The following is a 14,492-nucleotide window of genomic DNA, read 5'->3' on the forward strand; positions in this document are numbered from 1 at the left end:
CCCTGGGCTTTCTCTGGACTTCTCACCTTCCTCCTGGTATTGCGGTTATTTGTGTAGTTGCCTTGTCTCCCACACCAGGGCGTGAGCTCCTCGGAGAGGAGCCCACAGCCCACAGTTCCTCTTTGAATCCTCCCGGCGTGGACCGACTCTGGCGCCCGCCCGCATTCAGCTCTCCAGCAGGTTCAAGCAAGCTCGGGAGCGCTCCGGCCACACCTCTCCCAACCAGAAATTGTTTAGGGGTTCTTCCGAACTTATGGCCACAGAGATGGTATCTGCCTCCCAGAAACAGGAAGTTTACCTGAGGCCGGAGCCCAGGGTGCGGTGGAGTGACAATCGGGCCGGCCTCCTCTTCCCTGCCCTCCCGACGCTGTCCTGGGGCTCCCCATGCCACCAGCCCTGCCAGAGATCCACGGGGGGAGTCGGATGGGAGGCCGGTCCGCAGGCCCTGGAAGGCCCCATGCCGGGGCAAGCAAGTGGCAAGGCTCAGTGAGGAGCCGCGCCAAGCGAGGAGGGCAGGCCTGGCCGAGCCGGCTGGCTCCGCCACCACCTGAGAAAATGGAGGCAGCCCTGGTGCCAGTGACTGGCCTGGTGTGGCCGGCGGAAGCCGGGTGGGCGTCTGCCCCGCAAGCAGGGCCGGGCTGGGGGTCACTCACAGAGCTGGGCCGGCCGGGCTGCTTCCTCCGTTTCTGCGTCGTTGCCGTTGCCTCGGGCTGCTCACTCGGTCCCGCGGCGCAGCTCGGGCGCTCTCAGGAATCTTCTTTTGTGTCGGCCCTAAACCTCGAATCTGTAGTTGCTTTTTTATCGTTGTAGATTAGTTGATCAATGACTTATTCATTTTTTGTTGCTCTTGGAAATGCAAATAGGACTCTAGCAGCACAGCGCACACTTCTCAGGCTCACGCTGTCTTCTGGCGCCCCCGCTCCAGACCCGTCGCCATCTTGGTCTCCTCGAGAAGCAACTTTTTTGTTGTTCTTCTCCTTGGCCAATTCTTGGCCTGGGCATGGTAGCTGTTATCTGTGAAGCTGGGACATTGTTCAAGGTCCAGGGTAGTGAAGGTGGATCTTCCCATCTTTTGTGCTATTTAAGTGGCTCTGCTAGTGAGTAAGGTTTAGAGTACTTCTTATCCCGTTTCTCAGGATCCAGTTAGCTTTATAGCCCTACCTAGTCCCACCAAGCACATGAGGAGTCTTGCTTCTTTTCAGCATGTCATTGTTTTCTATTTCAGGGACTTCCTTATGTCTCTGGGTGCTCTGCTAGGTTACAACTCACTTGGACTGGGTCCTGTGTAATCTTCCTGCTGTGCATATGGTAGATGTGAAGCACACTTCCTGCTTGGTGCAGCAGAGGGCAGCAGTGGCAAGTCGTGAGTCTTCTCACTTTTCTTCCACGCTCGTCCTTACTGTTAGCACCTAATCTTTAGCCTCCTCCGCACCCTGCAAAGCTCTGTTAACTTTTCATTTAATTTTACATTCTGCATTCTGCATTTCGGGCAGTGCTTCTAATTTTTTCTTTTTAGGAAGGTGATGAATGAAACTGGAGTACTTAACTTAAAAGCCTTATAAAAAGTCATGCATAGGTAAAAATAATTCTTTAGGCGAAGTGAATACATTTGCATGACATTTAATCCAGGTGGAATTCTAAAGGTGTGAGTTAAGAATAAAACAAACTTTTTTTGTTTGTTTTAATTTGAAGCTTTGGGATGTGACATCAGCAAACGAAATGAAAAGCATTAATGTGAAGCAATTCTTCCTAAATTCAGAGGACCCTCAGGAAGATATGGAAGTAATAGTGAAATGTTGTTCATGGTCTGCTGATGGTGCTATAATAATGGTGGCAGCAAAAAATAAAATCTTTGTAAGTACTAGTACTTTAAAAAGCCAAATTTAGTCTCCTTTAAAGAAAACTAAAACGTCTATTAATTTTTGCATTTTACATTGTATATTAATAGATTTTAGTCTAGCTGTGTGATTTGGGGAAGCTTCCTAATCTCTCATAGTTTGCTGTACTTTTTTTTTTTTTAACAATTTTGCATACATTGGTTTAGATGATTTTCAAGGTGCTTTTTTACCCTGCAAATTTTATAATTTGGTGACTCTGATAGAAATACTCATCAATTCGTCAGTGACTGAACAAGATTGTGAGATTTTTATAAAGTAAATGAGGAAGATATGTAAAAGAAGTAAATAACAAGAAATACCTTCTCTTTTTTCAGATCTATTAATAGCTTATATTTGTGGTGTTCAGAGTGCTCTCACATATAATTTCTTTTGATGTAAATATCCAAGAGACACAGCAGATTGCAGTAGCCCTATGATAATAATCAGGCAACTGAGGTTCTGAACAGCCAAATAATTTCTCCAAAGTTACACCATGATTAGGAGAGCCAGGTCTTCTGATTTACGGCTCCATGACATTCTATTCTAATAGTAATTTTAAAAGATTTGAATAAGGATATTACTATTTTGAAGAGCATAATTGAAATAATACAATAAGTTTTATAAAAACTCACTGAAGAACTGTGTATGATTGTTATTGACCTGGTAGCTGTGACCCTTGGACCTTGGTTGCTTATGGGTTTGCACCCTATTGCAGGAAACTAAGAGGAAAAATACAGAATCTTTTTGTCTTAAGTTTGTCAAAGTCTGTAAGAACAGAAAAGGAACTACATTTACAAGATTTGAAGATTAAGGAACTTTTTTATGGTTGTGGTAAAATATATATAACATAAAATTTGCCGTTTTAACCATTTTAAAATGTACAATCCAGTGGCATTAATTACATTCACAATGTTGAACAATCATTACCACTACAGGTTGAGTGTCCCTGACCTGAAAATCCAAAATCTGAAGTGCTCCAAAATCTTGAAACTTTTTGAGCACAAGCATGATGCCACAAGTAGAAAATTCTACACCTGATCTCATGTAATGGGTTACAGTCAAAACTTTGTTTCATGCACAAAATTTAAAAATATTGTTACCTTCAGGTTATGTGTGTATGAAACATAAACATCCCCAAGATATCTTAGTACATATATGCGAATATTCCAAAATATGAAAAAATCTGAAATCCAAAACCCTAAGCATTTCAGGTAAGTGGTGATACTCAATCTGTGTATTTCATTGCTTCAAACCAAAATTCTGTAAGTATTAGGTTATGACTCCCCATTCTGCTCTCTCCCTGGCCCCTGGTAACCTCTTATCTATCAGTTTACCCATTCTAGATATTTCGTATAAGTGGAATCATACGGTTATGGTTCTTTTGTATGTGGCTTCTTTCACTTAGTGTAATGTTTTCAAGTTCATCCATGTTGTAGCATGTATCAGAACTTCTTTCCTTTTTATGGCTGAGTAATATTCCTTGGTATGTGTATGCCACATTTTGTTTATCAATTCATCTGTTGATGGACACTTGCCTTTTTCACTTTTGTCTATTGTGAATAATACTGCAATGAACATTGATTGGTGTACAAGTATATGTTCAAGTCCCTGCTTTCAGTTCTTTTGTGTATGTGCCTAGGAGCTGAATTGCTGGGTCATATGGTCATTCTATACTTAGCTTTTTTTTTTTAGGAACTACTACACTTTTCCACAGCTGCTGCACCATTTTACATTCCCACCAGCAATGTACAAGGGTTCCAATTTCTCCACATCCTCGCTAACACTTGTTATTGTCTATTTTTTAAATTATAGTCATCCCAGTAGGTGCAAAGTGGTATTTCATTTTAGTTTGATTTGCATTTTGCTAATGACAATTATGTTGAGCAAAAGATCAAAATAAGATCTGTTTTAGTGATAGAGGAAAATTATTTTATATTGCACGAAATGCCTTCTTGTCTTAAAAATGTGTAGACCAGATCCCTATTTTACCATGCTAAAATAAAACTATCTTAAGATCACTCTTAACCCAGTTTCTTGCTCTTTGGTCTCTCCTTCCTCCTCCTCTTATTTCTTTCCAAATTTTTAGTGTTGTTAGTCTACTTCTATTGTTAGGTCTTTTTTGCTACCCCATAATTGCACAACTGCCTATTCCACATTTGCCAAGTTTCCTCTATCACTCTTAGCCACTAATGTTTAAGAATGACCTGTCCTGGGAAGCATTTTAAGTATGATTTCCTATCCTTTGTTTGTGGCCTCTGATGCTGTGCTGCTTACCATCTGTGCATGCTTGCAGGGCTGTGCATTCATTCACTAAACATCTTTATGGCTCCCACTAGAAGCCTTTTTTTTTTTCTTTCTGAGGACTGTGCATTGGTCTTAAAACACTGTACTGTATCATTATATGTATAAACTGTCGTATCATTTAGCAAAAACATTGGAAGAGTATATTCAGCATTTAAAAATTTTTCAAAAATTGTGGTGAAGAAGCTTGAATTACTCAAATAAGTTTTTCGTTGTTAAGAAATGGGGAAATGATTAATTATAGTGGAGTAATTTGCTAGCTCTTGAGACAAATAAAAGTGATTGAACTAATTTCATTTTAGCAAGCCTATGCTCTGTATTATTTTGATCATCTTCACTTATGAGTACGCATTTTCTCTTTTGAATAAACAAGCATTAGGGAGAACGGCTCTGTATATTAATTCGGCTAGTCCATTTATTCACAAAGTTTCTATTTCTAGGTTAGCTCGAGAGATCATCTGTGATGAGTTTTCCGCTATAGAAAATACATTTCAAGATAGGCAATATTTTAAAAGTATTTGTATTACTGATCTGTATCTTATTTATGACTGTCAATAACTATGCCAGTTATCAATAATTGTAGTATTTTTTCAAGACATATTTTATATTTGAAATGGGAAGAGATTCTTTTAAAAGTAAATTTAGATGTAGTTTATGTATAGCTTATCTTTTAAAATATTTACTTTCATAGATTTCTCTATTTATGTTGACAGCTTTTTGACATTCATACCAGTGGCCTATTGGCAGAAATCCACACAGGCCATCACAGCACTATTCAGTACTGTGACTTCTCCCCTCATAATCATTTGGCGGTGGTGGCTTTGTCCCAGTACTGCGTGGAGGTGAGTAGTTCAATTTATTCTGTGAAGTCTGGGTCTCTAGAGATCCAAGGATGACAGAAAATGGGCTGCCTAAACCATTAACTGCTGAGGATGCTTGCATGAGAAATTATAGAGTATTTTCTTCATAGCTTAATGACCTATAGCTTTGGGATATTAAACTAGATAGCCAGCTTGATTACTTTTATAGTGTTAGAAGACTTGATTTGACAGTGTGGCAGAAAATGACAGTACCATTTACCAAGTATTTATTGAATGCCTAGCATGTGCCAGGGTCTGGGGACACAATGGAGTGACTGCTAGTTTGTTAGAGGCATGGTATTTCTTAAACAGTGTAGGTACTATATAGGCACAGACTCTTTTCTTCTTGACCTAGGTGTAACCCACTGTGCTCTAACCAACTGAGCTACAGCCAGCCCAGACTCTTTTCTTCTTAAAAGAAATTGTGAGAGGTGGGTTTTGTTCAGATTTCTTTGATTATTGAGTAGGATAAAAATGGAAGTTATAGTTAGAATTGTTTAAGGTAGGATGTTCCTTGCCAAACACTAATGAATAAAATGAATCCTGTAAATTACTTCTTTATAATTTTTGCACTTACCTAATAAATTTTACTTTCAGGTAGAATTTCTGGCAGAATTCCTCCCAGTATATTGTTGTATTAATTCTTTCAAAAAGCAGTGAATTATATTTTTCCTTCAAAGATGGCATAGTTTTTCCAGGCTTTCTTACTCCTCATTCCTTGGGATGGTCTTACTACCAGGTAGCTTGAAGCCCCTTGAGATCGCAGTTCGAAGAAGATGGGTATTGGCCTTTACCTGGAAAACAGGGACATTCACTTGGTTCACCGGCTCTTCTTCAAGGGAACCTTGACTTCTACAAACACTTCTCCAGTGTTGTGTGTGTATTTCAGCAGTTTTTAGTGAGTTTGCTGACCTTGCACCCTACTATGAAGGCATTGGGGGAGAGTCACTAAGCTATAAGCCCTTCAGTATGGAGGTACAGATCAGATGAGAGCAAGGGCGTGAGTTCTTTTGGCTCCTCCTAATTCTAAGTACAGCAGTACAAGTAACACTGAGGAACTTCTCTGAGGAAAACCTTCCCGTTGCAAGCAGAGGCAGTGAGTGTGAAAAAACTCCAGTCCTATTTGAAACAGTGGGAAGAAGCAGGGTGGTGTGGGCAGTGTTCTCTTGGGCAGAGGCTTAGAACTGGAAGTTTCAGATCTGCTACCTGTGGATCCTCAAGGTAGGTGTGGCTGGAATTTTTCCCTCTGTGAGTTTTGTCAGGATTTTTAGAAGAATTTGGGGAGCAAACCCTCTTTTAGCCTTTCCTGTCACTTCTAAAATCCTTACCCACTGCCATCCTTAGGAAGCTTTAGGAAATGTAGGGACTTTGGTCTGGGGGCTTTGAGTGACAGAGAAATTATGGGGGAGTGATGGGGAGAACAAGGAGGGAAGGGAAGGAAGGATTTTCAAGGGAAATTTTTCAGTCGTGGAACCACTTTTCATTTTTGGCCTTTAGCTCTGTATGCTTGGACTCTAGAAATAAGGCAGAGCAATTTTTTTTTTTTTTTTTGTCTTTTGTCTTTTTCCGTGTCCGGCAACGGATCGCAACCCTCAGTGTTGCCCCCGTACCGGACCGGGGACCGGCAACGGGATTGCAACCCTCGGTGTTGCTCCCGTGCCTCGCTCAGCCAGTGAGCGGGAACCGGTCTGTATGTGGGATCCGAACCCTCGGGCAGGAGCGCCGCCGCGCTTCCCAAGCGGCGTACTTATCCAGTGCGCCACCGGGCCGGCCCGGCAGAGCAAATTTTGCATAATTGGTTTGTTACCATAGACCTCACTGAATGAAAACCACTGGGCATGTGATGAAGTATTTGTTTTGTCCATGCTAGTTCTGAAATCATAAAGTAGGTCTTTAATTCAAAATGTGATGAGAGGAACTCGGGCACATATGGTACTTCATTAGAGTGGAATATATTTGAGTAATTTATAGCAGAACCTAGGACAAAATACAGGCAGGCTGGTGGCAGACATTGTCAATTTGTAATAAGCATGAAAAACGAGAAATGTGTATATGTTATAATTAGTGCATTCATTTATTTACTATAGGATCTTGCAGTCAGTTGAAATGAAGGTTAGATGACAATATTAGTGGTAAAGAGTCTGAATATGGAAGATGCTTATGTTCATCCTATTTTCTTAGATTGATTTTTTGAAAATAGATAAAACATTTGCATGATTCCACAGTCAGAGTTTTATAAGTTATATTCCGAGAAGTCTTGCTTTCACCCCTATCCTTTCCCTTCCACTCTTTTGTTCTCCTTCCCCGTAGGTAGCCATTTTTGTTTTTGGTTTAACCTTCCAATGTTTCTTTTTACATATATAAGCAGATATCTATGTGCATATATATCCATATTTATATTCATCTATATGTTCACATATTTATATTTCCATCTTTTATATAAAAGGTAGTATAGTATATATGCTCTCTAGATGTGGTTTTTTTCTGTTAATGATATATCCTAGAGATTAGTCATTATCGGGATATTTTTCTCATTTTTATGGCTGCATAGTATTCCATTATGTGGTTAATGTAGTTTATTCAGTTGGTTCCCTGTTGATGGTCATTTGGGTTGATTCCAGTTTTTGCTATTAAAAATGATGCAGTAAATCTGCATAAGATATTTTATATTTCTGATAGTGTGTTTTGGGGTTATATTTATAGAAGTGGTATTGCTGGGTCATTCTTGCTATTTTCAGTAATCTTGCTATATTCAGAATGCTTATGAATGTGATTTCCTATATGCTGTGTTTATTCCATAGCTATGGAATATAGACTCATGTTCAAAGGTAGCTGATTGTCGAGGACATTTAAGTTGGGTGCATGGTGTGATGTTTTCTCCTGATGGATCATCATTTTTGACATCTTCTGATGACCAGACAATCAGGGTGAGATTTTCATTTTAAACATTTACTGATGGTGAGCTGACCTTTCCACAAACTAGGAAATTGATGGGCAGCATTGAGGGAGGGAAAACAAACTACTAGATTCATATTCATCCTGGAAAAGTGCTACTGTCTGGAGTATAGCAGTTTCATTCATTCAGTACATGTTCATTGAATATTACCATGGGTCAGGTGCTGTGGGAAGGCCAATGATAAAACTGTATTTTGGTTAATTTAAATATATATATTACATTAGATTCCTCAGAGTAATTTTTGACTCTATCCTCTACTTTGAATTCCCACATCCAAAAACTTGACAGTTCGTATAGATTCTGCCTTTTTGTTTACTGTCATTTATCTCTGCTTTTCTAATTCTTTTGCCCACATTCAGATCTTCATTACCTGTTGCCTCTCTTGTTATATTAGTCTCTACCACAACTCTTCTTTCTTCTTTTTCTACATGCCACTTTGAAGATACTTTCCTCATGTGCCATAGTAATGTCATTTTTGCTCAAAAACAGTACCTCCCTTGTCTACCAAAGTAAATATATACTTCTAAGTCTACCATTAAGCTTTTCCACAGTATGGCCTCATTTTGCTCCAGTCTATCTTTCAGTTTATTCCTACAGATAACCTACACTAGACTGTTCACATTTTTTCAGACATCCTATAGTTCCCTTCTTCTGTACTTTTGCTTAAGTGCTTTCTTATGTTTGGAATGCCCTGCTTCCCTATATTTCTCTTTGTTGAAATCCTAACCATCCTAAAAGTTCCCTCAAGCCTTTCCCATTTGGAAGAATACCATATAGTTCTATGTTATTTTCTAATGGTGCTCATCAAATTCTAACTTGAATTTAAGTAGAGATTTGGCTTATACTTCACCTCCAACACTCCACTGCTCCCCCAACTTATTTGCATATATTAGATCATAACCTCTTTGAGGCCAGGAACCCTGGGTGGTCCCTGTAACATCTCATGCAATGTTTTATACAAACTGTAGCTAAAGTTTATTTTGTACTTACTGTATGCCAGACATTGTGCAAAGTGCTGTATATGTGCTAATTTACTAATTCTCACAACAGTCCTTTTTGCAGCTAATAGGCACAGAAAGGTTCGTTAGGCACACAAAACCCAAAGAAAGTCGGTGTCAGTCTTGATGAGCTTGAGCCAGAATATAAATTAACACACTGCCCCCTTCATTAAGAAACCCTCTTAAAAAAAAAAAAACAAAACTGCATCACTAAGCACACTGTTACAGTGTGTTTAGTGACATAGTTGATTAACATTCTGGTACCAGCTCCTCATCTTGTTGTGAATTGGTATCAAAAAGTTTGAGAACAAGCAGGAAGTCCTTATCTTTGAGTAGCACTGGGTTAATAACCTGCCCAGAGTCACAACTTTAGATAGAACTAGAATTCATACTGAGGCATTTTGGCTCTACAGCCCATAACTTTTAATACCACAGCTTTTTACTAAAGATTGCGTTAAAAAATAGTTATTGTTGGATTATAATCTAATAATTGAAAAATGTCTAGCATTATAGGCATTTTAATTGTGAAGCATATATATATGTGTGTATGTGTGTGTATATATATATATCTTGCTTTAGACTAAGACTTTATGTTATTTCAGAGAATGAATTGATGGTTTTATCTCTTAATCAGCTCTGGGAGACAAAGAAAGTATGTAAGAACTCTGCTATAGTGTTAAAGCAAGAAGTAGATGTTGTGTTTCAAGAAAATGAAGTGATGGTCCTTGCAGTTGACAATATAAGACGTCTGCAAGTGAGTATTTTTTAGAATACAATTGCAAAAATTGTTTTGGTTGGACTCTCAAGTCACAATTTTTCTTGTTTGTTTTTGGGCTTGGAATCAGGCATAATTGTCTTAACAGGTGCCCAGTAGGCATTATTTGAATAAATATATAGGTCTTGAGCTGAGGTTCAGATATGCCAGTATTTAGAATTTAATTAGGTCATACTTTACCTCACTTCTGTCCTGTTGGTATCTATGATTACATTCCTTGATTTGCATGGAGTGTAGGAATACCATAAGGACAAACTTGAACTTGTCCTACAGTAGTGATTCAGATATGTCTGATGGAGTGCTCAAGGGGGACAAGCATTCCAATGGAAGCATTTTTACAGGGGAAAGATAAGAGTCTTTGAAAGAACAAAAACCGTCTTAAGTGAGGAAGGAGTCTGACTTGGAACTGAGGTAGAAAGAGCTGGGCTTTACATACTGAAGTATATCTGATCATTCATTCATTTACTCACACGTTTGTTCAATAAATATTTATTGAATGCTTATTATGTTCCTTCAGAAGGAAGAGTTGTGTAGTAAAACTGAAAGGACTGTATTGCTTAGGGATCCAAACAGCACTATTGTACTCTGCTCTCCCCTTGCCCCCCCCCCCCAACAAAAAATGGGACACTTAAGAGGAAGGGGTTTCTTGACTAGCTTACTGAAGTATATCTGATCATTCATTCATTTACTCACACGTTTGTTCAATAAATATTTATTGAATGCTTATTATGTTCCTTCAGAAGGAAGAGTTGTGTAGTAAAACTGAAAGGACTGTATTGCTTAGGGATCCAAACAGCACTATTGTACTCTGCTCTCCCCTTGCCCCCCCCCCCAACAAAGAATGGGACACTTAAGAGGAAGGTGTTTCTTGACTAGCTGAAGGGGAAGGGAGTCCCAGAGATCCACTGGCAGAGGAATGGTATTTAGAAGCTCTGAGTAGTGGTAACAGAGACAGCAGATGCTCTAAGAAGCATTGGAATTCAAGAGCATGTAAAGAGCCATCTGCATGGAAGTCCAGTGTGGTTGGCATTGCATTGATAAAGTCCTCGAAGTGGAGGAAGCATTGTATGGCAGCAGGAGAAAGCAAACACCTCATGGAAGGACAAACACAAGAAGCTGCCTTCATATTGGCCAGCCCAAGCAGAACAGCTGAGTGGTGGACCATTTGTAGGAGGTATCAACATGTGAGGCTGAGTGACAGTGAGCTGTGGCTGAAAGAAGTGATAAGAGCAGCAGCCAGAGAAGAAGGGCAGGGTTCGGCATGAGTTTTATGTGAACTAGTGAGACATTCCTTCTTGCCCTTAGGAATCCCGTAGAGACATAGAATTGGGAGGGACAGAAACCCTGTCATAAGTGGGGGCTGATGATCCTGTGAACTATTTTCTCATAGTATATTCGTTATTTTAGAACCTTTCATTAGCTCTTTGAGAGCATGAATACAACTAGGGTTAACCTTTTCTCCAGAAGGGTTATAGAAGTGCCTTCTAGCTTCTAGGGAAAGGTTTTAGCAGTGATAACGTGATCTTATGCCATCTTTGCATTTGATTTTTCTTGATTTGGTTATTGAAAGATAGGAAGCAAGAACGTGTGTGAGAGAATGGGATGAGATAGTGAAGTGTAGAGGTAGAGAGGAGAGAAAAACAGAATAGAGAAGAGAGAAATAGAGCATGCACATAGAAGGCATGAGAAATAACAACTTGAGACAGATGACAGAGGATAGGACAGAGCTTAACAAATTCTCAAGCTGTAGAGCCCAGGTTGTGTAGTGAACAGTGGCTTTTCACTCAGGAGAGTCAGGTGCAAGTTTAAACTTGATCATCAACTAGTTCTGTGATATTGAGTAAATTGCATTACTTCTGTGAGCCTCAATTTCTTCACCTTTAAGGTCCTTTTCACTTTCAGCAGTATGTGAGCTGTTTATAAAGTGAAGATAGAATCCAAATTTAGGAGACAGATATCTGGGAGTAAATTGTTTATGGCATGTGGTAACTTCTCCTTGTCTACTGTGGGGGTCAGACTCAAGCTGTAAGATGCCCCTGAATATTGCCTGTTCTGTATTTCACAGGTTTTACTATTGTCCTCAATATGTTGATTAGGAGCTTCTAATGCCTTGTATTTCGGAGATGAATTGGATTGTGGGATTGAATGTGAATTCCTTGTTAATTGATTTTTACCAGGTTGATTTTTCCACTTAGGGTATTACTTTTTTCTTGTCAAATTCAGTGTCCTCGTGCTTGTATTTATTTTATTAAATTTGTGCAACCATTCTTTACAAGTTGTCATAACTGTGAGACTTGAAAAAGAAGTCATCTGATTGTAAAAGCATCATTTTTATTCTATGTCAGTGGTTGTGGGAAAGTTTAGAGGATAAATGGACAAATAACACAAGTAGTTCCCTCTTATCTGCAGGGGATATGATCCAAGACCCGTAGTGGATGCCTGAAACCATGGACAGTACTGAACCCTATAAATACTTTTGTTTTTTCCTATACATACATACCTTTGATAAAGTTTGATTTACAAATTAGGCACAGTAAGAGATTAACAACAACTAATGAAAAATTGAACAATTACAACAATATTCTGAAGTAAAGTCATGTGAATGTGATCTGCCTTTTTTTCTCAAAACATCTTATTGGACCACATGTTGACTGAGGGTAACTGAAACTGTGGAAAGTGAAACTGTCGATAGGTGTGGACTACTGTAGTTATCTTTAAGTGAACACAACATATTTTAGTTACTACTTAAATGAGCTCTTGAAATTGATTTTTGAGAGAAGGAAGATATTCATCTTTTAGCGCAGTCTTCATTTTGAATATCTAATAGATCAGGACATGCAGGGTAAAATATTGTAAAGGGAAAGCTACCTGTGATTGATCAACCCTGTAATCTTTATACCTGAAACAAAGATGGCTGCGTATTTCATGTCAAAAAATAATTCATGATTTTTAGGTTATGACTCTAAGTTAGAGGTATCTAACAGTTGATTTAAGCTTGAGGAATATTTTCCCAGGTCACATGGTTCAGTTGAGTGATAAGGCATCTCTAATCATGGGATTATAAAAAGTAATCATTAACATTAGTACAGATTACAAAATTGGGTAATCTTGCTTTAAGCATTGCAAGTCCAGCCCTCCTAATTATGATTATGGATTCTTCTCCAACATTCCCCCCCCCCAAAAAAAAAGAGAAAGAATCTTAGTTTACACTGTTTTTTGAGTGATTTGGAGGATATAAAACCATTTTAATTTGGATTTGTCTTTTATGTAATGTCTGTCCCAGTGCTGTTTCACTAACTCCTTGAAAAATATCAGAAAAATGTATTTTAACAAGTGATAGCCCTGTTAAAAATGGGCTTTGTAAAGAAATGGAAACAGGGCGTGGATCTAGCTGTGTGATTACAAATCAGACAGATGTGTCTCAGGTGGTGGGCACAACAGCTTCTTTTTAAACCTTTTAAAGCTCATTTTATTTTATGAAAATATATTGAACCACAAAAGTGAAATGAAATGAAAGCATAAAGTGCTAAATGCTGCTGCTGAGACTAGGATACAGCTTTGTTATCCCCCTGGGAACTCTTGTTGGTTATTTTCTGTGTTTTTTCAAGTGAAGCCTCTGTTCTAAAGAACAAAAACTGCTCTTACAGACTAATATCTAATCGTGCCTTATTTTTTATTAGCTCATTAGTGGAAGAACAGGTCAGATTAATTATCTGACTGAAGCTCAAGTTAGTTGCTGTTGCTTAAGTCCACATCTTCAGTACATTGCATTTGGAGATGAAGATGGAGCTATTGAGGTATACAGTGCTAGTCTTCAGAATCTGTGCAATAGAGTTATTTATTTAAAATTAATTATATGTCTGGAATTGCGCACTTATATACTAAACAAATCTTTACACGATCTATAAGTCGTTGTTCTGTTAGACTAAATATCATCTAGTTGGTTGTGTATTTTTCAGATTGCCTTTTTACTGTTCTCGTGCTTTGTGTCTTTTTGTGTTCCTTATTCTCTACCTAGTTGTTTTGCTGTGCTCCACATATATCAAATACTGTCTTATCAGAGATTCAGCAAACTATACAAAGAACATTTCCCCCCCTCTTCTTAGAAGCTTGGCAATGTGGGATATAAGTTGTTTCCATTTTGGTACTGAAAAGCCCCATTGGGAATAGCAGTGCAGGCCTCCTATGCTTGCCTGTTCCACCAACGTTGCTGTTCTGCTTTTGTTGTTAGAAGTACACCAGTTCACCATCGGAAATCCTTAACTCATCTAACAAGACCAAATAAGTAAAAATAGAATCAGGCTATAAGGCAAAAAATGTACTATGATAAAAATCATTTCGGATAAAAATATTGCTTTTATCACAAATGAAAGTCATCATAAAAGCACATTTCTCTAGCTATGTAATAGTTTTTCAAAGAACATTGGTTCCTTCTCTACCTTTTTCTCACCTAGGCTTTTGGGAGTTATTTCTTAATTTATTAATGTGGCACTAGCCACATTTATCTTACTTTGGATTTATATTTATAAGGAATTACACAAATATCCCCCAGTCCATATTGTTCCACAAAGCAGAGACTATGTACTTACACAAAGTGAAGAAGGAAGTGTTTGGAAAGTAATGATATCAGTACTACTGTTGTGTATTTGCAGTGGCCATTATGGCATGAATTCAGAGCAAAGGCTTTGTTTTTTCTCCATTGCTGTGAAAAATTTACTTATTAAT

The 14,492-nt window shown here is 38.6% G+C and overlaps 1 protein-coding gene across 1 annotated transcript in view; it reads left to right on the forward strand.

Moving 5' to 3' along the window:
• Window positions 1-14,492, forward strand: part of APAF1 (apoptotic peptidase activating factor 1) — a 142,754-nt gene that overhangs the window by 94,085 nt on the left and 34,177 nt on the right. Inside the window, exons 17-21 of the mRNA XM_008572720.1 lie at window positions 1,693-1,854; window positions 4,892-5,020; window positions 7,840-7,965; window positions 9,627-9,746; window positions 13,448-13,564. Of these exons, the coding sequence (XP_008570942.1) occupies window positions 1,693-1,854; window positions 4,892-5,020; window positions 7,840-7,965; window positions 9,627-9,746; window positions 13,448-13,564 (654 nt within the window). The remainder of the gene's footprint in view (window positions 1-1,692; window positions 1,855-4,891; window positions 5,021-7,839; window positions 7,966-9,626; window positions 9,747-13,447; window positions 13,565-14,492) is intronic.

This window comes from Galeopterus variegatus, unplaced genomic scaffold (genome assembly GCF_000696425.1).
Source record: "Galeopterus variegatus unplaced genomic scaffold, G_variegatus-3.0.2 Scaffold827, whole genome shotgun sequence".
NCBI lineage: Eukaryota > Metazoa > Chordata > Mammalia > Dermoptera > Cynocephalidae > Galeopterus > Galeopterus variegatus.